At 49.4% G+C, this 25,571-nt stretch overlaps 7 protein-coding genes across 7 annotated transcripts; 2 read left to right on the plus strand and 5 right to left on the minus strand.

The window, feature by feature from the left end:
* Window positions 1-513: 513 nt before the first annotated feature.
* FPOAC1_008087 (uncharacterized protein) lies at window positions 514-7,779 on the minus strand (the record flags this gene model as incomplete). The annotated part of the gene is made up of 4 exons (XM_044852532.1): window positions 514-2,929; window positions 2,976-3,052; window positions 3,100-4,239; window positions 4,291-7,779. 4 exons carry the CDS (start codon window positions 7,777-7,779, stop codon window positions 514-516), a joined length of 7,122 nt encoding a protein of 2,373 aa, XP_044705202.1.
* A 44-nt stretch (window positions 7,780-7,823) lies between these two features.
* Window positions 7,824-8,293, minus strand: FPOAC1_008088 (uncharacterized protein; the record flags this gene model as incomplete). Its single annotated transcript, XM_044852533.1, has 3 exons — window positions 7,824-7,874; window positions 7,967-8,178; window positions 8,233-8,293. 3 exons carry the CDS (start codon window positions 8,291-8,293, stop codon window positions 7,824-7,826), a joined length of 324 nt encoding a protein of 107 aa, XP_044705203.1.
* Window positions 8,294-8,911: 618 nt separating this feature from the next.
* FPOAC1_008089 (uncharacterized protein) lies at window positions 8,912-10,567 on the plus strand (the record flags this gene model as incomplete). The annotated part of the gene is made up of 3 exons (XM_044852534.1): window positions 8,912-8,957; window positions 9,077-9,467; window positions 9,544-10,567. 3 exons carry the CDS (start codon window positions 8,912-8,914, stop codon window positions 10,565-10,567), a joined length of 1,461 nt encoding a protein of 486 aa, XP_044705204.1.
* Window positions 10,568-14,405: 3,838 nt separating this feature from the next.
* On the minus strand, window positions 14,406-14,711 carry FPOAC1_008090 (uncharacterized protein; the record flags this gene model as incomplete). Its single annotated transcript, XM_044852535.1, has 1 exon — window positions 14,406-14,711. The coding sequence occupies one exon, from the start codon at window positions 14,709-14,711 to the stop codon at window positions 14,406-14,408; it is 306 nt and encodes a 101-aa protein (XP_044705205.1).
* Window positions 14,712-15,451: 740 nt separating this feature from the next.
* Window positions 15,452-17,928, plus strand: FPOAC1_008091 (uncharacterized protein; the record flags this gene model as incomplete). Its single annotated transcript, XM_044852536.1, has 6 exons — window positions 15,452-15,632; window positions 15,699-15,930; window positions 15,995-16,127; window positions 16,176-16,225; window positions 16,332-16,824; window positions 16,873-17,928. The coding sequence occupies 6 exons, from the start codon at window positions 15,452-15,454 to the stop codon at window positions 17,926-17,928; spliced, it is 2,145 nt and encodes a 714-aa protein (XP_044705206.1).
* A 470-nt stretch (window positions 17,929-18,398) lies between these two features.
* FPOAC1_008092 (uncharacterized protein) lies at window positions 18,399-20,776 on the minus strand (the record flags this gene model as incomplete). The annotated part of the gene is made up of 4 exons (XM_044852537.1): window positions 18,399-19,106; window positions 19,158-20,288; window positions 20,343-20,588; window positions 20,660-20,776. 4 exons carry the CDS (start codon window positions 20,774-20,776, stop codon window positions 18,399-18,401), a joined length of 2,202 nt encoding a protein of 733 aa, XP_044705207.1.
* Window positions 20,777-21,611: 835 nt separating this feature from the next.
* Window positions 21,612-24,342, minus strand: FPOAC1_008093 (uncharacterized protein; the record flags this gene model as incomplete). The annotated part of the gene is made up of 6 exons (XM_044852538.1): window positions 21,612-21,994; window positions 22,043-22,254; window positions 22,307-23,565; window positions 23,637-23,694; window positions 23,749-24,020; window positions 24,217-24,342. 6 exons carry the CDS (start codon window positions 24,340-24,342, stop codon window positions 21,612-21,614), a joined length of 2,310 nt encoding a protein of 769 aa, XP_044705208.1.
* Between the last annotated feature and the right edge of the window lie 1,229 nt (window positions 24,343-25,571).

The raw sequence follows: 25,571 nt of genomic DNA on the forward strand, positions 1-25,571 counted from the left end.
TTATACTGATTATCCCAACTCGGGGACACGCTGCAGTATCTTACAAGGCTTCCAAAAAGCACTTTTAGTCTATATATATCATCACATTTCAAAAGTCATACGCTGTCCAAAGGGTATCAATCCAAGCACGCCTAGCCAATCCAACGCCTAACCATCCGTAATGAATCTCAGGTCATGTTTTGTTGTAACCCTCCGATATTTGCAAGACCGATTCAGGAGAGAGAGCAAACGCAGTCTCCAGGGAACAATTGTGTGTAAATAGCAGTAATAATTGTAGTAACGTAGTAAAAGAGAACTGTAATGCAAGGCCGAATGGAGCATAATGTGACAAAATTCTGATAAACGCCTCGATAATGCGACTTGTCTGTGATCCGTTCTTGCTCAGACTGCTTGCTTTGCCGTATCCGAAGTCCTCTTCTGCGTGGGTTGTATACCATGACTAGACTTGAAACCCTCCCTTCTTTTTCGTTTCGTACTCAAAACATGCTGTGCCGACTTTCATTCAAATTATATTCATCGTCGGGCCCGCTTCTCTCGATCATTCTGTGACCCTGCATCTCCCTCGCTTCTCCTCTTCCGCCCGCGAGGGTCGTCTCGTCCGTCGCGACGATCGTCTGGTCGTAGACCTCCTTCACGCTGACCTCGTCCTCCTCTACCGTTGTTTGCCCAGTCTTCACCACTGCGGCTGTTTTGGCTATCACCTCTGTGCCGACCATCGCGGCCTTGTACGAGGTCTCTTCCGGTAGGAGGAGGCCCCATTGGTTCGCGTGGAGCGCCACCGGATTCTCTGTTGGAGCGTCTGGATTCACGCTCTTCCCTACCACCCTCTCCAGCCCCTGAACGACGGTCACGGTGTTCACGATGCTCCTTGTCTCGACCTTGACTTCGATCACGATCGCGATCACGGCTTCCTCGACGCGAAGATCTATTTGATCGACTTTCGCGATCGCGTCGGCCACGCTCATGCTCACTACGGCCTGATCCTTCATCTCCATTGGCAGGCGCTCGAGTTGAAGATTCGTTCCTGACCGGATCTGGACGCTCTTGTGCTGGTGTGGTGGCAGGCGAACCCCCAGTCAAGACTTGAGCATCTGAGCCACCGCCAAGGGGTTGGCGTGCCTGACCTCTCCTTCCGCTGCTGCTTCGGGTGGTGTCGGGCATGTTGGCTTGGGCTTGTTGCAAGGTGCTATTGATGCCCGCGAGCTGCCTTCGGCCACCACTGCGACGCTCGCTGGAAGCCGGTCCGGTTGGAACATTTGGTTCACCGGCTGGAGAACCAGTATACCCTCCAGGTGTTTGTCGTGGACCAGAATTGGGACGATCAGGAGTGTTTGTTCCACCCATTGACTGTCGGCCATGTCCATGGCTATTGCTGGGCCCATGTGGTGGTTGTCCCGGAGGAGGGGGAGGTAGCGGGTTACCGCCACCACCGATCTGAGCAAGACGCTCGGGATGAACGCCTGTAGGAGTTGCATTGACTGACGCGGGAGAGGGCATGTTCTGGCCAGGACCAGCATTTCTGAGTCTGCCCCCGGGGCCTCCAGGTGCGCTTGCAGGAGTAGCTGGACCAGCATTCTGCTCGTAGCCTCTTCGCCCACGTGCTGATGATGGGCCAGTAGGAGGGGGTCGATCTGGAGTGGCCGGTCCCTCGGCTTCGGGACCAGCAAATCGGCTGTCGAGTCGACCTGGAAGAGCCTGTGGTCCACCATGGCCTCTTGTTGAACCTCGTCCACGAGCCTTGGGGCCATATGGAATATCGGCCACGGGCTGAATAGCATTGAGGCGGCCGTACGAATCGTCTTGATGCGCGGGCTTGTGATCAGGCTCAGAGGCACGCGCCGAAGCGGCATGGAAACCAGAAGCGTCACGGCCCTTTGGTGCAGAAGGCCGTTCATTCTCGCGGTCCACCGGTCTGTCCCCACGGTAGTTTCCTGGCAACGGCGAACGCTCTCGAGGATCTCGTCCAGAGGGTCGATGTTCCAGAGGATAGTTTCGGTCAAGTCGTTCTTCACGACCACCTCGGCGAGGTGATTGAGCACGAGAGACATGTTCTCGCGTTTCATTCCTGGGGGCACGCGATGGTGTGCTATCCCTGTTGCCCATCAACGCCGCCCTCTCCGGGTTGATCGTGTCGAGCGGCTCAACAGGAGCGGCCTTGCGCCCCCTGCCTCGGTCAGATTCAGGCGCACGAGTTTGCTTATTGTCTTGAGCAAATAGAGCAGCTCTCTCTGGGTTGATATGGGGCTCGGGTGCCTCAGCAGCGGCAGGTACAGTAGGAGCTGAGGTTGGGGTGTCATTCAGACGGCCATGATCATGACCTCTGCTGCTCTTAGCATCTCGGGGCCGTTCTCGCTCGTGTTCGCCGCGACGCCCTCCATCAGATCGGGATGGCTCTCTACCGTGTTCCTGTGTTCGTCGGTCAGGGAACTCACGAGGACGGTCTTGACGAGTGGGGTCGAAATTCCGCGAATCTCTTTGGTCTCGTGGTTCGCGTGTTTCCCTAGAATCTCGTTGATCCCTATTTTCACGAACTTCTCTAGGCTCTCGTGAATCTCTGGAGCGTGAATCTCGTGGTTCCTTTCCGTCACGACGCTCATGGCTCCTAGATTGGTTAAATCGATCAGGAGTGTAGGCAGGGATCTGCACGTCAGGTCGACTAGGGAGGGTATGGGGAGGGCGTTCAGGCAACGTATTAGGCCGAGAATCATGTTTCCCGGATGAACCAGCTCCTGAATTTGTGTTTGCGGCACGAGGCCCTGAAGGTGTTTGATCACGTTTGGCCGAGTTGGACTCTCGGGTCGATCCTGGTTTGGCGGGTAACAAGTCCTTCGCGGGGCCTGTAGGTTTTGCCGAATCTGTTCCAGAGGTCTTTGAATCCTTGACCTCCCCATCTTCCTCTTCTGCTGTGTTTTGTTTTCCTCTAAAGGGCCTGCTCATGTTAGACTAAGAAATACTCGGAGGGCATCAAGACCTACTTTGCGGAGCCAGGTTTGAACTCCGGAGCGGTTGCACGTAAAGATGCCTTTTCTGACTCGTTCTGCGCAGGTCCAGCCTATTGTGTGTTAGTCATGTCATATAATGTAGTTTCGGGATACTTACACCACCAGGGCGGAAGGCCTGTACCATGACCCATTTATTTTTCCTCCTCTGCAGTTCTGACATTGCACCTTGTGCGGCGACTGACAGATCAACACGACCACCAACCTCACTAGCTGGTGTTGGCTTTGCAACAGACTCTTGTTTGGTAATAGTTTGAAGGAGCGAAGAAAATTTGGAGGCCATAAAATCGATCGCAGGGAAGAAGTCAAGGACCGCCTTCAACACTGTAATAGCGTTTCGAATGTGCATCCATTCCGCACCTTCCAAACAAGTACGGAGAGCACTGTTCAAATTCTTATGCCAGCGGAACAGCATATCGCGGAATTGCTCGTGCTCTACAAATGTCAAGGGCTTTCCGTTGTCGTCAAAAGTTAGAGCAAACCCAAGACGAGGTTGATCGCTCGGCCCTTTGCCTTCCTTGTCATACGCACCCAACCTGGGCTGATCTTTGGACTTATCCTTTTCATTGGGGACGGGTGCGTTCTTGTGCCAGCGTGACAAGTCTTCCAAGATCAGCTTCAAAAAACGACCGAGATATTCAGCCTCCATAACGGTTGATGTGAATATAAGAGACCTCAAGCGGTTGGCATTGAATAGCCGATCGTAGAGAGACATCAACTGGAAGCCTGGAGCATTCCCTTCGTGAAGCGCTTTGATAAATTTGTAAGTATACTCGGCATCAGCTTTGGATAGAAGCAGACGAGGAAGGAAGCACTGCTCGAGCAACGTGTCGGAAATGCTGTCGGGCTTGGCTCGAGGCTCTGGGAATGAAGACTGGAACTGCTTGCTCAGAAAATACTTCCACTTCGCCTGTCGTAAGAGATGTTCGCCGCATTCTTCGGAAAGGCCGATCTGAAGCTGCATAAGCTCCTTTCGCTTTTCCATTTTGCGTTCTTGTCCTCTTCGTGACATGTCGCTGCGATCTCGTGTAATAGCAAGGTCTTCGGCTCTGAGACGGTCTTTCTCTTGCTTGTAGATCTTATCAGGGCAGTAGAGATCGCCTAGCTGAAGAGCCCAGAAGGTCACATAGAGATCTGGGGTAATCTTCTGCCAGGTCTCAGGACGGGCAGCATCTTGAATAGTTTCCACCAGAGGCTGCAGTGCTGATTTCATGAGAGAATTATCTTCAGACTTTTGTGTCTGCGGCAGGTTAGTGGAGGGGTTCCGCGTTATTGCATCTTGGGAACCCACCTGGTCGTCGGCCTGTGGTGTCTCTTGGCCGGGTGTATCGTTGCCGCCATTTGTGACGGGCGTATTGGACATGGTAACGTCCCCTTCCTTGTCTGTAGATTGAGCAATTTGAGCCTTTTCTTTGGTTTCTTCAGTCTTCTTTTGCTTCCAAGGGAACATGCGGTGGGCGAGGCTTGCCCTGCCTATCATGAACGCCAGACCGACATCGAGACCGTAGGAATTGATGAGTTCGGGAATAGAGGGGACAAGGCCATCGAAGCTGGCCGGGTCCATGTTGCTCCAGAGGAGGTCGAGGTATTGGATTAGAATGCGGTGAGAATCATCAATCATCGAGGAAAGATACTTGATATGAGCTTCATCCTCTGGCACTTGGAAAAGTGCTGCTTGTCGGTATTGCGCTAGACTGATGAGAAGCTGTGCAGCAAGCTTGGAGTCCGTTAAAGCTTGGACAAGACGCTTTGAGCTTTTGATGCTGTCAAAACGCTTATCCTGGCCACGAATTAGAGTATGTCGTCGCAGGTATTCACCTCCGGCCATTGACATGATTTGATGGTCCGTGAAATCAACCGAATCCACAATTCCACCCATGGAAGTGATGAGCTCCTTGAGGATGATAAGGTCGGTAGAGTTACCCTTGATCAGCTGGTCGTTGACATATTGAAGAACTGGTGTAGCGTTCAATACAGTATATCGCCGGAAAACTCTGCCAGAGAACCTTGACAAGGCCTGCAACCATTTACTGGTAGTGAGGGCGTGTTCAGCTTGAGTACGGCTCCTGGATTTTCCGAGAGAGCTCATCAGGGACCACACAAGCACATCGTAGGACAGGTCTGTAAAGTACTTTGCGCACTCCACAAAGGCATCAATCAGGTTTGGGTAGGATTCCAATTGTTCGAAAGCAACTCGGAACACGATGCCAGGAGATGAGTAGCTAGTCTTGGCCAATTGCTTGGCCATTTCGCTCAAGTTGGTAAGGGAAACTCGCTTCATGGTGCCTCGAGTCTCCGATGTTGCCTTTGCAAAAGCTGCCTTCATAGCAGGCAGTCGAGATATTTGACCCTCGAACCACTCAGCATACATGGAATAGCGAGTAGTCATGGGGTAATGCCTCATAAGTTCCCAGATTGCATTGACAGCAGAAGCGTTAGCCTTGGTGTGACTCAACGCTGGCAATAAAAGCCGTCGTAGGAGATCGTGCCATCGAGTGAGGTTTTGCTCAGACCTATCCTCTCCAAGACTCTTGGCTCCAATTCTGGCCAACTTAGTCAAGAGCGCCTCATCCTTGCCAATGTTGACACCGGAAATGTTAAGCAGTGTCCCACACAGGGTGAAGATATCGTCCACGGTCTGGCAAACAGGAATATTGTCCGCCCATTCATCCCAATAATATCGGTAATTCTGCGACTCGTTGGTGTCAATCTTGTCTGGGAATGGCCATCTAAGCGATTTTCGGGTTGTCAGTCTGCTTAGACGGACGCTGCCTTTGGGAAGCCCAGATTGGTCAAAATCGGGGACGAGTTTGGTCGGGCAGCCGGATTCGCCTACCACGATAGGCCGACTATCGTGAAAGACTTTGTCGACAGAATAGTGCAGGACACGATGAATTCTTTCCAGCACTTCGGGAAAGACTTCGGGTATCCAGGGGAAGCGACCAAGAATGAATAGCGATTCGGGAATGGCACCGATAGTCAACAGTTGGGTGAGCAGCGCCACCTTTTGTTCCAGGGGCTCAGGCAATTTTGGTTTGTTGTCTGCCGCCTCTGCAGCAGCTTCTTTAGCGTCGGCCTCGGCCTTCTTGGGAAGCTCCCGTCGAGGAAGATTCGAGCCGTTTGGGTTATCGTCGTCGCCCTGGGGCAAGACACCAGCCATGAGGAGGGCGTTCATTGGTCCACCTTTGGCGGTTCGTTCTGCCTCTTCAATTCGCTTCATTTCCTTCTCGCGAACCATTTCCATGTCTTCATCAGCTGGTGAGAGATGTGGATAGAGGTCAGTCAGCGAAATAAAGCCAATCTTGATGAGAAGAGCCGCCAGATAGAGCAAGTTTGCGGGAAGGACATCTGATTCATCTCTAGCGTCCGAGTTGTAGAAACGCAACTTGAAGCCAAGCAGCTGCGCCGCCGTGCGGTTGCCTGGAGGTGGTAGGGTCTTGGTTTCTTGTACCCATTGTCGTTCAATATCCGCCGCAGCGTCTTCACCTGGGGATCCGTTTGTAATGGTAAGTTGTTGAGAGTCGGAATCTGCCACTTGTCGGCCGCCCAACTCAAAGAATGCTGCAATATGCACTTCCCGAGCTCGGCTCCAGAATGCAATATCACGAACTCGTTTTCTCTCCTCCAAAACCTTCTCGTCCTCTTCTGTTGTTGTCCACTGCAAGTACTCTGGTGTAGCCCACAAAGGCAGGCCGCCCACGTAGACCGCAGCACTGAATTTGAGATGAGAGCGTGGCCACCAAGAGCTGACCCGGAGAAATTTGACAAAGAACTTGAACTGTTTGATCAGCACAGCCGCTGCAACGTCAAGAGTCACATCCAGAACTCTTCCGACGTCGAGATCAAAAGTTCCTATCAATGCCTTGATTCGTTCAAAGGTTTGTTCCGCCATTTCTGGAGGGGGAGGCGCTACACTACTAGTTGTGAATAGTTCTGTGATGAGTTTGGAGTATCCTTCGGTTTCCTCGCGAAGCAAGTTGTAGTTGGCTTGTCGATAGAGAAGATTCGTCGCCTGCTTGATACCCAGTTTGACGAAATTATCTCTGATAAGCCCAAGCTGCTGCAAGACTTCTGGGTCGAGCACCTGGCGCATCAAGTTTGAAGACACGCCAGCTGTCAGAACAAATTCCCGGAGGGTCGGTCGGTAAATCGCGGGCTCGTTATCCATAACGATGGATAGAGAGTCAAGAAATAGGGTGTGGGGAGCGAACGCGTATGAATCCTTAATAATCTCCGTCGTTTCGTCTCCGAGGATTTCCTTGACGCAGGTACCTGCATCGGCTGGTGATAAGCGACCCTCGACGACTGCGTGCACGAATTCTTGGAACAAGCTTGATAACTCAGTGATATCGACATCGTCTCGTGATTGCTTTCCATGTTGAATCATCTCGTCCCGACCACCCTCAGCCCAAGCGCTAATCTTTTCGTCCGTAAGATTATTATAGCGATAGTTAGAACGGACCGGAGAGGGTGGTCTTATTAAGGGCGGTGGAATGTAAGTTGGCTTCTTGATCGCTGGCGGCGGGGGCGGAGGCGGTGGTGGTGCGTGTGAAGAGCCAGGTCGTCGTTGCGGTGGTGTAGGATTGGGTTGATTCGGGGGTGCTCGGCCATGGCCTTGTGATGAGTCGCGTCGACCCGGACCTCGAGGTCCTCTGCCACGATTACGTGACATGTTGTCTTCGCGATCGTGCTGTCCGAGTGATGTTTCTCCAGGTCGATGGGGAGAAGATCGACCGCCTTCGATCGATTGGCGATCGTTCCTCTTGCGTTTCGGAGGCATAGCTCACGAGAATGAAGTCGGAACTGGAGTTGATGATTATCTCATTAGATAGCAGCGTACGTTGCGCTATTGGGGAATGTCGTAAGTTCGAAAGTCTGCAATAAAAAATGAGTTGACTGGTTCGAAGTAACGGAAGATGTAAAATAGATTGTTGCGTTTGCGGACGGCGCGGATGAGAAAGACTGACTTTTGACGACAAGGAGTTCGAGTGGGGAAAGGTTGATTGTCGCGACAAAGCTGACAAGGGACGGACCTGAAAGAAAAAAAGCCACCAGATACGAGCGCGCAAGAAATGGCTCCGTGATATATGGTAAGTAGCGACCTTTGCGATTTGTTTGGCAGGTGGGGAGCCCAGTCGCGATGGGGTTGAAGACGAATGAATAAAGAAAGCTCCAACAGCTAGAATTAGATGTCACGGTTGGTAACCAGTCGTCAATAGCAGCCTTCCCTTACTGGGGAAACGAGGCTGCCAACGCGCGATAGGATTAGGTGGCAGGCAGGCCGCACAGACCATCTGTAACGAAGAAAGGTAGGTACGTACTGATAAATGAGGCCCCAAGTAGTAGGTAGCCTGGGTATTAAAACAAAGAATATATCAGATTTGTAGAGGTTTCAGAGATTATTGCTCGCTTAACCTAGGTAGTATAGTTAAAAGTCAAATCATTTGTCGCGAATTTCCGTTTGCTTTACTTTCTGCGATTAACATGCTTTTATTTCAGCGCATTGTTCGCACTCTATTCACGGGTTATTTCCGAGCCTACTCACCCATGGCACGTGATCGTTCCTATGAACTCCGTTGCCGGCCGCCTGTTGCAGTCAGGACAGCATCGTAATTGGCTGAGTCACGACAGTCATGGAGACCAGCCAGAATTACGCCATACCTAGGAGCAGTCTTTTTTCCCTGGATTCTGAGTCGAATACTTTTCTAGGCGAATCAAGACAATAAATACACTTGATTGGGATCTGTTTGTTCATTGGATCTAAATTCTCGCCGCTCCGATCAACTTTGGTTGTCAAACGGCTTCAATATCAAACCCAACTAATCTGAGAGTGACCCCGGTCCGATATCTCGGTATAACCTCTCACAACTACACTATCGACAAAGACAATTATACTCATGCCAACTGCCACTATGTCGGAAAATAACACTACAAACGGTGATTCCCGTAAGCACTACGGTCAGTTTTCACCCCTGCCTCATCACTTCTTATCTTCGCACCCTATGCTCTGTTCTTTATACATCACACTGGTTCATCCCTCTATCACTACAAAAGACTGGTTGCTGAATACCTGCAAGAAAGAACGCAATCACAGCCCGAGAACCCGTTCGCTGCTCTCATTCCTGAGCAGCAGCTAGCGATTGTTCCTGAATTTACTCTCGAGTCTGGAGTTACTCTTTACAACCTTCCCGTCGCTTACACAACTCGCGGCACGCTCAATGAACAAGGCAACAATGCCATGGTCATTTGTCATGCACTCACTGGAAGTGCTGATGTGAGCGATTGGTGGGGTCCTCTTCTTGGTGGTCCTGGTCGAGCTTTCGACACCTCGAGGTTCTTCATCGTCTGCATGAACAGTCTAGGTAGCCCCTACGGTACTGCGAGCCCAGTGACGGCCAAGGACAACGACCCAAGCAAGGGTCGATACGGACCTGAGTTCCCTCTTACAACCATTCGTGACGATGTCAAGTAAGTTCTGCGCCCCAGGAGTGGCCCTATCTCTGCAAGGACAAAAAGAATCAGCACTTATACTAATTCCTGATAGCCTCCACAAGCTTATTCTGGATGACCTAGGTGTCGAGCAGCTAGCAGCTGTTGTTGGCGGTTCTCTTGGTGGCATGTTTGTGCTCGAGTGGGCATACTTTGGAAAGGACTACATCCGCTGTGTCGTTCCCATTGCTACTTCAAGCAGGCACAGTGCTTGGGGCATCAGCTGGGGTGAAGCTCAGCGACAGAGCATCTATGCCGACCCAAAGTATGACGACGGATACTACTCTTTCGATGATCCACCCTCCACTGGCCTGGGTGCAGCCCGTATGTCTGCTCTCCTCACATATCGAAGTCGCAACTCCTTCGAGTCGCGGTTTGGACGCAACACTCCCGACCCGTCCAAGGTTCAAACCATCGGCGGTCGACCACGCCCTTCAACCCCGTCAGAGGCACACTTTCACATCCACAACGATGGCCATGTTGTCAAGCGCACCTCTATATCCAAAAGCAGTGCAACCGACGCCGCTTCGGCCCCTCAGACACCTGCAGAGCCTGATGTTGCTGACCCTCAATTCCGTGGTCCTAGTAATGGTAGTCTGACCGGAGGGGAGATGCCACAATCGCACTACTTCTCTGCCCAATCGTATCTGCGGTACCAAGGCCGCAAATTTGTTACGCGATTCGACAGCAACTGTTACATTGCCATGACTCGTAAGTTGGACACACATGACGTGTCGCGCAACAGAGCAGACACTATTGCAGATGCATTGGCTATGATTCAGCAACCTACGCTTGTTTTGGGTATTGAAAGCGATGGCCTATTTACATTCGCAGAGCAAGAGGAGATTGCTCAGTATGTCCCCAACGCGCGCCTCGAGCGAATCGAGAGCCCCGAGGGCCATGATGCGTTCTTGCTGCAGTTTGAGCAGGTGAACAACTATGTTCTATCCTTTTTCAAGGAAGTACTGCCAGACATTATGTCCAAGGACGGTGCTGCGCCTGAGGAAGCTAGTGTTGGACAGATTACCAAGTCAAGCACGTTTGGTGAAGCTGAGGTCGAGGACATCACTGCCTGGTAGAACCATTAAGAACGGGGCCAAGACGCTATAGTGAATTGGGAAAAGGATTAGACAAGACCGAATATAATGACGATATGAAGAACCTTTCATCGTAGCCATTTTATCTTTGAGCTATGCGAGTGTCATGGTTCACACTATTGTTCTTACAATCTCGATACGTAGCAACGCTGAGGCTGTATCAAACAATACCAAAAACACATAGAGATGCTCGAAGGGTGCGAGACGACATGTGAAGAACGGGCAACGAGTCAGTAGTACTTGGCTGTTCATGGTTTTAGTTGCTTCAACTACCAGTCTGCTCAAATATCCACCAAAACCTGGCAAACCGGCCTTTAGTGTAGGACGCAACTGGCCACAAATACTATTACAATGAACCCGGCCCTGATAAGTCTCATGCGTTCCAACTGCTGGATCGATTTTGCTTTACTGATTTATAATCATGAATATACTATGCATAGAGTTGCTTGCTTATGATGATGAACTGATGAAAAAAACTGCCGTGTCACAAACCCAGATCCTGTTTCTTTCATGTGATACGGACACGGCTGTAGTCACTGACAATATTACCTACAAGAACACCCTAAGGGTTTTCTGAGAACAGGCTATGGATGTTGCGCTTGGTTCTTTGAATAGAACAGGGCTGCCTATATGCTCGTTCATCCGTCTTTATTCCCGGCCAAACCATGTTGCCATCTTCAAGCCACACAACACCAATTCTGCTTCAATGACAAAACCATCAAATAGGCATTCTACTTGTCGATACATGGGTTTGTCACATTCATGAATCAAGCCATTGCGGGACATCTCGCATTGGAGATATAGACTGTGGTGGTGGCGGCAGGCTAAAACATGAGGCTGTTGCAGAAGTGACATGCATGGAATGCAGATAGATGAAAACAGGAGAGACATGCGAAAGGAAACCCAATTAGAGATGACTTTCGCTTATTCGCGCTCTCGTGCGTTGTTTCCGGAGGCTTTGTGTAACCATGTTGCTGCAAGTTGATGAAAAGACTGTGGCTGCGGCTGTTGGGATATCGTTCCGCCACAAACTACTTTGGTTCCCATTTTGATGGTTTGGGGGTGTAAGGAGTTTAAGCTGGAAGATCATGTACTGTCTAGGACACTATGCACCTTGTCTATCTTGCAGAATATGATGGGTGTTGTCTTGAGTCAGGCCGAGAAGTGAGACATAACACACGATTATACAAGATGAACAGCGCAATGCCAAGCACCAGAAAAGAATAGAATCGAATTGAAGTACACTTGAGATTCAAAGTCAGAAACGGACCGGATTGTTCCTTCCGAATAGCTGTGTGATATGTTGGAATGTTATGCACCTTGGTGAAAGCTTCAAAGACCGAGCTTGGTAACTCATCCACCAAGCACAAGGAAATACCGTAACTTCGCCAATCATCAAAACAGTACCAAGACCACCTCTTGTCATCTACTAGGAACTTACAGATAGAAGAAAGGCTCGGCTAAACTCGCACCAAGGATATTTCTTTGACGTGTAACTGACTGATAACCCACTGGCCCACCGGCTTACGAATTCCTCAACTTACAGGACCCCCAGCAACAGTTTCAAGAGGCACAGAATTAGCAAATCTTTCAAGGTACAATACGGCACAAGACGAGAAATTTGCAAAGCCGGTGGAGGATCTCGTTAAAGAGCAACACACGTGGATAACCGATTGGTTGGTTGCAATAACTGTGGCCACAGCCCCTGGTCAAAATGGACAAAACAAAGAACGATGAGCTGAAAGTTGACAAGACAATAAGAATGAGGCGAGAGAATGGGAAAGTGATGAGACGAGAGGAAATCCATATCCGTCGGGCGACCGCTCTTGGCCCGACTTGGCTCGGTCAGTGCTGCCGGAATGCATTTCTTCACCGAGAATGACAACAACATGGGATTGAGGGGGAAACACGGTGACAAGTCATGAGATGGAGCTGAAAGATAAAGGATCTCTAGTAAATGACTACGTAGTAGAGCTATGCTTTAGGTAACGGGTTCAAGTGGCAGGCATCTTCAGAGAAAGGTTGGTCGCCGAAAGGATGAGGGACGAAATTAGCAAGTCAAGTTATGCTGTTCATACCATAGTCTTGTGTTGGTTATTTTTGCACCAAAAAGATTAGCAAAACATATCGCGTACTCAGGAACAGAAGCACGGTCAGTAAAAACCAAACACAGACCCGTAATACGTAATTTTTTAGTTAATATCAAGCGAGACACTGTCTTTTCTCAAGCAATGCCAGAAATCTAGACATTCGGCAGCCAGCAAGACAGATTACATGGGACGTTTCCCGGGTAGTATAACAGACTCTTTGTTCCGTTATTTCCTGCATCTGAACATCAAGAGTCATGTTTTCTTTCACCATCAAATCTTTGTCTTCTAGATCCATGTTGTGGCAAACTTTAGAGAATGCGGCTAGAAACATTTTCGAACAAGATGGTGGAGACTGTTGGACAGCGTGCCGGATGGGTCTGACATTGATTGATCTTGTTTTCTCTGGCCACCATGAATCAAGAAGAGGAGCCCGGCCGTTTCACTCGTGTGAGTAATGGATAGATACGAGTCACACTTGACGGAACTCTTCAATTGCTCAATGCAAATAGCCGCGCACGACCCAATCTTGTTGGAGCAAACCGGGATGGAGCTTGCTATTTGCTCGCAGTCGTCTGTAGGAACCTTGGGTGATGAAGAAATGACCAATCCAGTGTCTCACTGAGCAGATTGTACAGCGTGCACTTTTACGTACAATTAAAAAGTACGCCCGTCTCGGTGCTTTTCCCTGCCTCCATCTCGTTGTCAGATAACTCAGACAGGCAGATGGTGTAAGCACGCACGTGTTGGCGATAAAGAGGGGAAAGTCAACAAAGAAATACAGCCTGGTTTAGAGGTTGCTGTCGATCTTTTTCAATCCTTCGTCATCGATATGCTGCTTCGATACGATGCAATTAGGATGGATATATAAAAAGTTCGGCCACTATACATGTCGATCCAAGGCGAAAGAAACGCCGGTAAAATCTTGAAAGTTCCCGGTCGGCGAGATCTGCGACCAAGTGACCACGGTGAGATGGAATGAATGCTGGATGCGGCATAATGTGGGCGTGTGATGGGTCCATGGAACGACTCTATTGTTTCTGGAAGCTTTCCCATGACAGAAGTAAACTCGTGAGTGCCTGAGGCGTCCAAGATTTGTTCTGGAAAACAGGGGCCAAGGGGGGTTTGTCTGAGTGTGCATCACATCAGACAGGTTTAATTTCTGTAACACGACGTCAAATTTGATCCTCAGCCAAGACGGCTCAAGCGAACCAACGGCGAGATATTCCTTAGATGGCAGGAGAAATTGGTTCCTCCTGAATCTAAAGAGGTCGTAACGCCTCTTATTCAAATAAACTCTGTTTGCATCCTCACCACACCTTAGCCCAGCCAGAGACAGAACGTACAAGATAGCGAAACGACCCTGTTCTCCAAGTGGGGGGCAGCCCTTTCAGTGTGTAAGACGCGGGCGTTAGGTCGACTTCTCTCCACCAGGGCGAGTTTGGCCACTGGTGTCCGATGGGTTTCAATTGGTTGAGAGGAGGGTAGTGGATGACAAGGGACTGCATGGGTGTATCTGTTCGGACAGGGAGTGAAGATGTCGTTCTCTCGACTTTCCGGTCGTAAGCTGGGCTTGCAATTGTAGTTTGCATCTCGTTCAACAAAACGCGGTCGTGGCTAGCCTATCTCGTTTTGCAAAACACCGAGCGTACGTTCATGCTATTCTAGATGAAGGAGGTGGTCGGTGTTTAGCAGAATGACCTGCTTTGGACAAGGCGGGCCTGGTGGGTTCTCTAAAAGCATGGGCAACCTGGTGTTCCATTCATGTCAGTGGTCTGCAATGAACCCTCAACGCTTACTGGCTCGGGGAGGTTCGAGTGGGTGTGCGGTGGACTTTCCATCTTGCTTCTTCCTCGGCTTCCAGAGGTGGGTGACTGGAAGAATACTGAGCTCTGACTGGCGAGTGGCTTGGTCAGAGATTCCATTATGGAAGGCGTGCGCAGATGTGTCTCCACCACTGCACCTGCCTCAAAATCACCACCCATCTCGTTACAGACAGCAGGAGCAGGAGCAGGAGCAGGCACGGTACCTTCGTCCATCCCCATACGTAAAAGTACCAACCTGGCAGGCACGGCTCGTACGCTATATCCGGCCGTACCTATCTAATCCCAACTGTCCGGTCGTGTCAAGAATCCTCTCAACTTCTCCATTTCTCGTCCATACGTATTGTTATTAAAAAAACATAATATTCCCTTCCTTGTATCTGTGGTCTCATTCCATTCTTTCGTCGCTCTGACACTGGACCTATCGTAAACTCCAGCACTTGTCGCATCCATCGACCCTCACGAACCCGCACCCCCGACGGTCAGCGACGCCGAAACTCCGACCCATGGTATCACTATCGTACTTGAACAATACATCGACGCTCTATTGCTTTTGATAAACTGTCGCCGATCGAATTTGGGATCTTGCAATACAAGGAAACCGGTTTTGGTATCGATATTGGAGCTGAACGTCTCAAAACACTCATCATCTACCGACTGGATCAATTGGACATTGCCCGAATTTCAACGAATTGCGATTTGAAGGGAAAGAAGTATTATTGATTGGGTTTAAATATCAGAATTGAACATTCTGAACAAGAGTTGGATGGATTAATCAAAACATCGCCGACGACGAAACCTTGGCTCTTATGCATTCCTGATCTCAAAGAAACAGCGCCCGAAGAGGTGGAGATCAGTATCGCAAAACTCATCTCGAAGTATCCTTATCTCGATCAATCCATGTCGTCGATTACAGATATCATCGCTCCCGATATTCCTCTACCATAAGATTCAAAATGCCAGACTACGACGACGACATGCTCCCCGAGCCTGCTTCCGGCTCTCACCAGGATCGAACTTGGGGCGGCAACAACGCTTTTCACAACTTCTTTAACGATTTCTCTCACATCCCTGACCCCAATCTTCGCCGCCGTCTTGCCTTGTCTGAGATTGACAAGGTTCCTTTTGGCGCATACCGTATGTAATAACGCTGAGTCGATAAGTCACCTATTATATCTATCTACTTTTGCTGACAATTATCAGATATCCGTGCTGTTTTAGTAGCTGGTGTTGGCTTTTTCCTGGATTCATATGATATCTTTGCTATCAACCTCATCACAATACTCCTAGGAGTTGTGTTTTGGGGGGATCCAAATCCTCAAAACGGTTTCAGCGGCAATGATGGCTACCTCCCTGACCGAGTGAACCAAGCTTTCAAGGCATCCACCAGTGCTGGAATTGTGGTGGGCATGATAGTATTTGGATGGCTGGCAGAGTTAGTACTCCTATCACCCCGATTTTACCCTTGGATTCCACAATCATGTACTAACAACTCCCAGTGGTTTTGGTCGACGACGTATGTATGGTGTTGAATTGGCCATCATTATCATGGCCACACTCTGCTGTGCTCTTATTTCCTCGAGCCCTGCTATGGGGTCAACCGGTCTCCTGATCTTCTGGCGCATCATCATGGTAAGCTCTCTGAACTCATTCACAATAACATGTATTGACAAAGTCCAGGGAATTGGCATCGGCGGCGACTATCCATTATCCAGTGTAATTACATCTGAGTAAGTTGGATTATTCATAGCCATGGGAAGTTTTGTGGCTGGTCCAGCCTCCATCAAACTTTCTACACAGGCACTTCTATCGATTCGAGCTGACTGGTCTGAATAGATTCGCACCGACAAGGTGGCGTGGTGCTATGGTTGCTGCTGTCTTCTCTATGCAGGGACTTGGACAGGTTGCAGCTGCTATTGTCGCCCTGATTACTACTGTCGCATTCAAGAGTGCCTTTGTTGGTGTTGCTGACGAAAGTCAATGCGGCTACGAATGTCGATTAGCTGCTGATCGAGCATGGCGAATCATTGTTGGAGTCGGCGCCATTCCTGCTTGTGCCGCCCTCTACTACCGTATTACGATTCCCGAAACGCCTCGATATACATTCGACGTTGAACTCGACGTTGAAAAAGCCGACGCCGACATCAAAGCGTACGTAGCGAGCAAGTCCAAGGGGTCATTCGATGTGGTTCATCAGGTCCGATCTAAGCGCTCGTCTACGCGCGGTCTCAATGTACCGCGTGCATCGTGGTCCGATCTCATTGCTTTCTTCCGCCAATGGACCAACTTGAAAATGCTTCTTGGCACAACCCTCTCGTGGTTCTTCCTGGTAAGTCTTGACGACAGACTTGTGCTGCTCTAGCTAATCTTTCTTAAGGATCTGGCCTTTTACGGTCTAGGACTCAACAACACCTTTATCCTCCACGCTGTCGGTTATGGTGCTGGCAACAATCTTTTTGACAAGCTCCAAAACCAAGCGGTGGGGATGATTATCTTGACTTGTGCTGGCTCGCTTCCCGGCTACTGGACGGCGATTCTCACCGTCGACACCTTCGGTCGCAAGCCATTGCAAGTTGTGGGATTCCTTCTTCTCACAATTCTCTTTTGCGTTCTTGGTTTTACATACAACAATTTGACTCAGGGGGGCTTGCTCGCACTGTACATCGTTGGGCAGTTTCTTTTCAACGCCGGCCCGAACACAACCACGTTCATCGTCCCTGGCGAATGCTTCCCGACCCGATATCGCTCTACCGGACATGGAATCAGTGCTGCTATGGGCAAGATTGGCGCTATCGTTGCCCAAGCTATTAGCATCCCGATGGTCCGCCAAGGAGCCTCCGAGAATTGCAAGGACGCCGACTGCACACCAAACCTGCACCGATTGCTTCAGCTCTTTGCTCTTTTCATGCTGTTTGGTACCTTTGCCTCTTTGTTGATTCCCGAGACTAAGGGTATGACATTGGAGGAGCTTTCTGGTGAGCCTAGGACGAGTTACAACTCGGGATGTAACGGAAGCATAAGTCTTGGTTCGCCTAAACTCAGGGCGTGGAATCCTTTCCGTGGCGGCCAGCCTGCAGGATTCTCGTATCCTAGATCCAGAGTGGGACAGTTTCGAAAGAGCGACCGTGTTGGCATCATGACGTCGCCGGAGCTCATGGCCGAAACATCTCGACTTCGAAAGACGCGTCTCTGGAGGAGACATCGCAAGGCCAAGTCGAGCAGTGGTACCGATATCGCCCTGAGTACCCGAAGCTCGGGCACAGCAGACGACGATATCTTCCCGGCAGGGCCACCTGCTACTACAACAACCAGTCCTCCTCCGCCGCCTCCGCCGAGTTGGGGAGCAGGCTGGGGACGGATAGACCGGGGAGGACCACCTCCATTGTTGAACTCGGTTCAGCTACAGGATGTCGGTAGCCTTCTCACAAAATGATGTTTTGGATGATCAAAACTGGTGAATGATTAGCATATCACAGGCGTTGGTGGAATAATGAAATTTAGACTATGATACCTTAGATGTTTGATTTAGGAAGTATGTCGAATTTAATGTCGACAACAGGAGAATCGCAGGCAGAAATGACTGCAAATTGTACGAATGAATAACGAATAAAGAATCTCCACAACATTTATGTCCCAAGATGCCAGTGTTATTGGTCTGACGATTGGCTCACATCAGATTATCAGATCGTGTTCAGTCAGCTAGGGGTATCCAGCTTGGTCATTACAGACTCCAAAGGAACCACGATCAAATGAGGTTGTATACATCATCTCTATTGTCTACATATCTTCCAGTCTAAGACTCAACCCAGTTCATATCTGAACCCATACGCCTTCTGTCTTTTTATGGACAAAACAAAAACTCAATCCTGAACGTCTCCCAAAGAAACCTCACAAGCATCAGTCTCAACCCCGGAGAATCTTGAGGGCCTCCTTCAGGTTAGCAACGTCGTGAGTCAACTTCTCGCGGCGATCTTTGCTAAGCGGATCCTCGCCAGCAATGGACTCAAGCTGGTCAGGAGTCATATGGAAAACCACCTGGTCAGAAAGAACAGTGAGCGGGCCATCAGTGTCGTCAAGAAGGAAGAAGTCGATGACCTGTCGGCAAACAACGTCGACGAAACGGCTGCGAGCGATGTCGTAGTAAGTCAGTAGGACATCGTGAATGTCTTTGCAGATGGTGTCCAGGTTACTGGGTTTAGGTTGTTCCTTGAAGGCATCGGTGACGACTTTCGGAATATCCTCCCAAACATCGGTAACCTCGCAACCCTTCTGGGCAGCCTTCCACACCATGTCTGCCAGGTCAGCTCCTTGTGCTCTATTTTCGGACAGATTGTTGCCGAAACATGGGTTATAGGTGATGCTTCGACCTTCGAACTCCACTTTGAGAAGGAACTCGGTGTGGCTGACCGCACGCTTGTATCGGCTCTGGAGATCATCAACCAGGAAGTTCCAAAGCTCATCTCGAATGGAGGAGTCGGGGCAGCACTTGTCAAGAACGTGCCGGATGAAGTGATGGACAATGAGAATGGCATTGGCGATGTGAGCTCGAGCCATGCCAGACCACTTCTTTGATTGTTCCTTGAAGTTCTTGGGGAGCATCTCGCCACCAAACTATACAACCCATTAGCTGTGTGCCTGCTACGCGGTATACTGCATACTTACAGTTCCAAGTTCATAGGCGCGAGAGGCGAGCCACTCCTTCTCGATGTACTTCATAATGTCCTCTTGGTTCACCTCTGGCCACTCAAAAGCATCATAAAGGACCCCATCGTCCAACTCACTTTCTCCTAGCTTGGGAATGTCGAACGAGATACCGGATCGGTACAGATCACTGCGTTCGGAAGACCCGATTTTGGAAGATTCTTCTTCCTTGTCATCCTCGTCAGTCGCAGAGTTAGCTTCTTCACCAGGACGACGGAACTTTCGAGTCTCGCCCCAGTTGTAAAGAGACCTCGCGAACTCTTCGTTGATCTCACGAATACGAGTAATCAGCTTCAGATTCGATGGGGTGTCAAACAAGGCCTCGCGACTGTAGGTTCCGTCGAGACCACAGTGTTTGATGCGAATGAATTGTGAAGCGATACGTCCGATGTAGATACGCTGTTGCTCACTAGTGCTGCGTGCCTCGCCCATATCTTTGAGAAGTGTCTCGTTTTCCTTGAGTAGACTGGCGAGGTCTCCGCGAACCTTGGGGAACTCGCTCTTCGTGCGATCCATTAGTAGATGTTGGACTCGGATCTTGAGTGCAGGAATGCCAAGTCGGTCGGGGGGAAGTGTTGTCCAGGGGGCCTGGGAGAAGAACTCTTTCTCCGAGCGAGTGCGTTCCTCAGGGCTAGAAGAGGTGTCATCCGCGCTTCTGTTCTTGACGACACAGTATCCAAGCTGGAGATCACGGCGCTTACCGCGAACAAGGTCGAGAACCACACCCTTTGTCGCATTCTCAAAGGCCAGATCAGGTTTGGTCAGGACACCAAGGGTGCGCTTGCCCTCGGGATCAACTTCCTTGGCGTAAGTGAGGATCTTTTGATTGGCGATATCGCCGATGCAAGGAACGACAGCAAGAATGATGGTGCGAGAGTCCTGAATGTACTTCTGTACCATACTCTTGACAAGCTCGATGTCCTCTTTGGTGGTTACTCCCGGAGTGACGTTCTCAAACATACCAGGGACATCGATAACAGTCAAATGGTCCTCGTTGGGGCCGCTGATTTCCACGCGAAGGACATCACGACTGAAAGCAGATCCAGTAGATTCATCAGTAGAATCCGACTTGATACCCATGACCTTGGCTGCCTGCAATGAGTTAGCACCACATTCGATGTATGCGGATGGGGAAATTCAACATACTTCCTGGAAGATCTGGGCAAACTCCTCGGCGTCGAGGTTGGTGGCTGTTCGATGGAAAGAACGAGCCTGTTCAGAATCTGCATCGACAGCATGAATTGAAACGACGATACTCTCAGTTTCTTCTCGTCGGCAGATAATCTCGGTAGCGTGTCGAGTGCATAGCGTTACTGAGCGCGGGAAGTGAAATCCCGTGAGGGATTCCAGCACGCTAGATTTTCCGGCGCTCTGGTCTCCTACTACAACCATCTAGAGTATCATTAGTATCAATGCACAGCATCTATTGATGGATCTCCAGCACGCTGGGAGGACGGACGTACCTGAGGAAGCGGGACCATGTTCGAGATACCAAGCTCTCGAAGCTTGTCCATCTTGTCAAGCAGGGCTCGATTACCGAGCCCCTGCTCGGATTTGACCGCCTTTGATGCGGCCGTCATCTTCGCAGGTGAGTGAGGATATGTTGGATATCTGCCTCTTGTTGTATCACAGTTGTTGTCTTGGGGACGTTGACCCTGAGAGATGAAGAAGATGTTGAGGCGATGATGCGGATGAGAGTAAACAAACGGAGAAAAAGGTTTAATTTTATAAACTAGCTAGCTCACTGCGCTTCTGCCTGGTTCAGGTCAAGGGCAGTGAATCATAGTCAATAGGTTGGGGGGAGTGTTGGTCGCAGTGCCTGGCAGCTGTAGGAAGCCGTCAAGTCACTAATGCACTTCGCAACTGCTACACTGCCTACTTTGCCAGGTACTGTCTATGGATGGATACCAATAACGATTAAATTCTAATCTTTCACAGTTTTCTCCTTTCTTTATAAGAAAAAACAGAACCCCTCATATCTTTAGGCAAAACGATAAGAAATAGTCAAGCCGAATGCCTCATGACTCTGTGATGCTGATAAGATTGATCAGAAAGGAATAGTATATTGATTTGGCAAACGCAATGGATAGAATAAATCTGGCTCCCTCTGTGATTTACGGATCACATCCCATTTCTAGGACCCATGCTTCAGCTTGTTTCGGGTCGGCCTCCTGCAGATGGACCAACACACTGCGCCTTGGCCGTGCGGTCTACCTATCCATGTCGATCACAATGCCGAAAGGTAGATGAGTTTATACACTTGACAGTGAAACTACGTTGAGTTTGAGAGAAATAATCATTCAATTGGCTTTATGCTTGGGTATCTCGCTTAAACAAAAACTCCAGATCCTTTCCCTTTTGTCCCTTTCCTTCCATACTACAAGGGTATCTTTTCATACTTCATCGGGTATCAAACTACCACAAAGAAACAATTTCCGTAACAGGCAATCCGCATGCAGAAATGAGATCCTGCCTCTTCATATACCAAGCCTCAAGTAAGGCCATCTCCACAGCCCCAGAGGCCTCTGTCATGCTCGCCAACACGGGCCCAACAGTCTTGGGATTCAGTGCCGGGTCCAACACGTTGCGCGGAGAAGTACATCGCGATGCAGGCTGCAAGGCTGACTCGAGAGAATGTACGAAACGCTCAGATAATGCGTTGTTTGTGTTTGTGTATTGCTTTGCTGTGGCAAGGCAACGTCTTGCTTCGTCGGTTATGAGGACGGGGTTGGTGATGATGTCTTTGAAGAGAGGATGTTGGACCAAGATGACGAGAGTCATGCCTACTATGCTAAGAACTGAATTCATAGTTAGTAAGAGTACCTTGGAGATTGTCAAAGACTTACCGATGGCAGATTGACTATCTGGAGGCCCATCAAAAGTGATCAATCTCTTTTCACGCGCCATTATATCCTCAAGCTCCACGCTTGCAGCGTAGCATGATTCGAACAACCCTGCAAGCATTGATCTCGCTATAAGGGATGCTGGCTGTGTTGTGTGGTTGCCAATGAGCTTCATGATGGCCGCTCGAGGAATCAAAGCTTTGGTTTCGAGATACCTATTTGTGTTAGAATCATCAAGTCGCGTATTGGTAAAGGGCACCGCCATACCTCATGCGCAGTAGAGTAGCCTGGCGACGAAAGATTGTCTCGGGCTGCGTGCAGGGAAATTTGACACGCAAATGCTCGGGCAGAGCAGCATGCCATTCCTCCAACTCACAGTCAATCTTGAGTGCAGTGGACATGATTTCCGAGGTTGTTTCTTTGTTACAGCTTGTTTTCTGGCTGAAATAGGCATCGTGAATAGGCTGTAAAATGTTGTCGGATAGTTTTAGTGTTTGGCTGAAGAAAGATAATCTGGATGGAATGTCGCAGGGCTGAGTCCTGTTGATGTTATTTGCAAAAGTTTCAAGATATTCGTCATCGATTTCCTCAGGCAGTATGCCAAATGATGGTCTTTGACTCTCGGAAGAGTTTTGCATTCTAACAAGTAGAGCACAAGCACACCATGTTCTCCTTCTCTCCTCGCGCTCGGCCTGCGATTTTCCCGGTAGTTCAGAATGAAGCATAAGACCCTCAGCAAGACGACAAGCCATCCCAGTCAAAACCCAACTCTCCTGAGGTGCACCCGCCCTTCGCAAGAACCGAGTGTGGACAACCAACGCCTGTACTACAGGAAGAGAGGCCACGGATAAGAGATCGACGAGAAGGAGTGTCTTGGCTTGTTGATGGAATTCGTATGCGTGGGCCAAGTGAGACTCGGTAGATTCTGTGACCGTGGATCTGGCTTGTTGACCAATGGCGAGCATTCCGAAGAGGAGGGAGTAAGTAGCGGCGAGTTCGGTTGCTTCTTCGAGGGGAATATCGCGACGATAACGAGAGTTGGCGACAGCAATGAGGCGATGATACCGTTGGTAGAAAGTTGAACGGTGGACAATAGGCATCGTGATCCAGTCGATGTTGAAATACTCGGCTAGTAGCTCGTCCATAAGCTCAACTGGAGGAAGTGTGATCTTCTGGAGCATTAAAGCAGCCTTGACGTTAGAGGAATAGGAACCGAACGACGAGGGCTTGACAGGAGCGGCATCTTCAAGATCATCGGTCAAGGGTGGACTGGCACCCATGGGATGATGCTGGCGAGAATAGCAGCTAGCAGGTTCATGAACCATGGGTAGGGAACCGGCTCTGGCGGGGATACTGGGAAGAGGATACCCAGAATCGATATGAATTGGTGGAAGAGCATGGTCAACAGGTCTCGGAGGACGTGTTCGACGTTCGGAAACGACACTGGGAGACGTAGAGTGTTTCCTCCATTCATCATGTGCAGGTGTAGTAGCGGCGAATGCATCGCGGCCATGAGCTACAAGCTCCTACGAGGTGTAAGTAAATTGACCATGACGAGTGATAGGATGAGCAAGGTACTTGGTTTAAAAAGACTTACCAACTGCTTCTCTTTTTCTTCAAGTTCTTGTACTCGCTTTTGCAGAGCGCGAATATAGCTATCGCAAGTCAATGTCTATGTATCTACATGGTGGAATTCTAATATTGCTCACCTGCGCGACGAAGCGATGGACCCTTCGTGCTCAATTTCTGGATAGACACACTGTTCCGCGCAAAGACCTCGTCTAGAACAAGAATCGCAAACGGGGCGAGCGCCATCGCAGCGAATTTTACGATCGCGACATTGTCGACAGGCGAGGGATCTCGCTTTTCCAGGTCTTGCGGAAGCCTGTCGGCGCGTCGCAGTTGTGGCCGACGAGCCGGTCGCGCAGGTGTTGCCGTTGCTGGTGGGGGTAGAAGACTTTGCCCGTGTCATTGTCTTGTCCTGTGTCCGGGGAAAGGATAACAATAACAATGGATGTAGAAGGTCAAATTAAGGTAGAGGGACCGTCGTCATTGATGAGGATGATCGTTCAAATTCAACGGAGGAGAAGTGGTCAGGTCAAATTTTGGACTCGTCTATCTTTAGGTCGGTTGCTCGCTTTCCCCCCCTTGACTCAGGCATTTGGACTGTGCTTGACCTTGGGAGTTGGTCTAAGATGGGCACCGGGGTCTGGGTGGCCATTTTGAGCGGTTGTCGGTAGTTTGTTGTCGGAGGTCTGGTTTGATGCCAAGTGGAGATTTTTAGTAGACGGGTATCGGAACATCGGCGAAGTGATTTAGGAGGTGATATTGGGAGACGCGTGATGAATATGATGATTGTATGAAAATGATGTAAGAAATCAATGAGATAATGCTAAACTATCCTTATTATGATACAAGTCTCTGGGGCTCTCTATAATGTACCCCAGATAAAAGGGTCTTGAGTAGATTTTTAGTGTTGCGAAAAACCCTCCACTACAATACAGTACAGCGGATACTTAGCACTCGTGACAGTTCGGCCGTCGGTCACCGGCTACATTCATTGGCGTTGCTAATGATCGGCTCCATCGAGGCTTTAGACAACTCCCCGACCTCCCCGACATCCAGAACAAGGGTCTTTTTTGTTTGTCATTACGTACTGATCACTGATGATTCACTCATACTCTTTGAAGCCATACAATTATGGGTATTGAATCGAGATATATATTATCATGATCTTTTCTGACATGATTGTTAGGCTGTTATGACCTGAACCTGCCATTATCGAACGAATCAGTTGTCTCTAAACTCCCCGTTACTGGACGCTGCAAAATTCAAGAGGCACGCGACATCCAAAGTCTCGGCCCATCGCGCAGCCGCTTTCTTTTTCATCCTCCGACTTCCGCGACTAAAATTTAGGCCCTCCGAGCTCCCCGTGACTTGAGACCCAGTGACGTGATGCGCCATGAAAATCTTGATGCTACTCCTCATTCCCGTCTTTTGACCGGCGTATCAGCAACATCTTAAATGTCACTAATACTCCATCATAGGAAGGTGGAGTTTTCGATATGCAGTTGAACCGAAAATGGTATTTGATTTCTGATCAAATAAATATATATAGCTTGAGCAAACCAATACATATACCTATATAGTATCTTGTTATAATTACAATACAGTTGAGTGGTCTGTAAAGTGATATGTATAGGTAGTGTTACTCAGACATGCTAAGCGATGGTGATGGCCTCAACAAACCATAGCAATCCATATTAAATCAACGATAGGCCGATTGTAATAGATAATCCTGACTGCTATTATACTTTGTTGATCTGGGTCCATACAGAAGCTTGTTGCTGTAAGGCTATTTCCTTAGGTTTGACCAAGACTTGACAGTATCCGGCATAAAGAATTGTAATGAAAACGACAAATCATTGAATACTCAACATCGTCCGAATTGTAGTTCACAAGAAGATACCATCAAGCTACATCTTCCATTGTGGTTCACTGGTGTGCCCGAATATCACCAAGTAATATCAAA

This window comes from Fusarium poae, chromosome 3 (assembly GCF_019609905.1).
Source record: "Fusarium poae strain DAOMC 252244 chromosome 3, whole genome shotgun sequence".
In the NCBI taxonomy this organism is placed as follows: Eukaryota; Fungi; Ascomycota; class Sordariomycetes; order Hypocreales; family Nectriaceae; genus Fusarium; species Fusarium poae.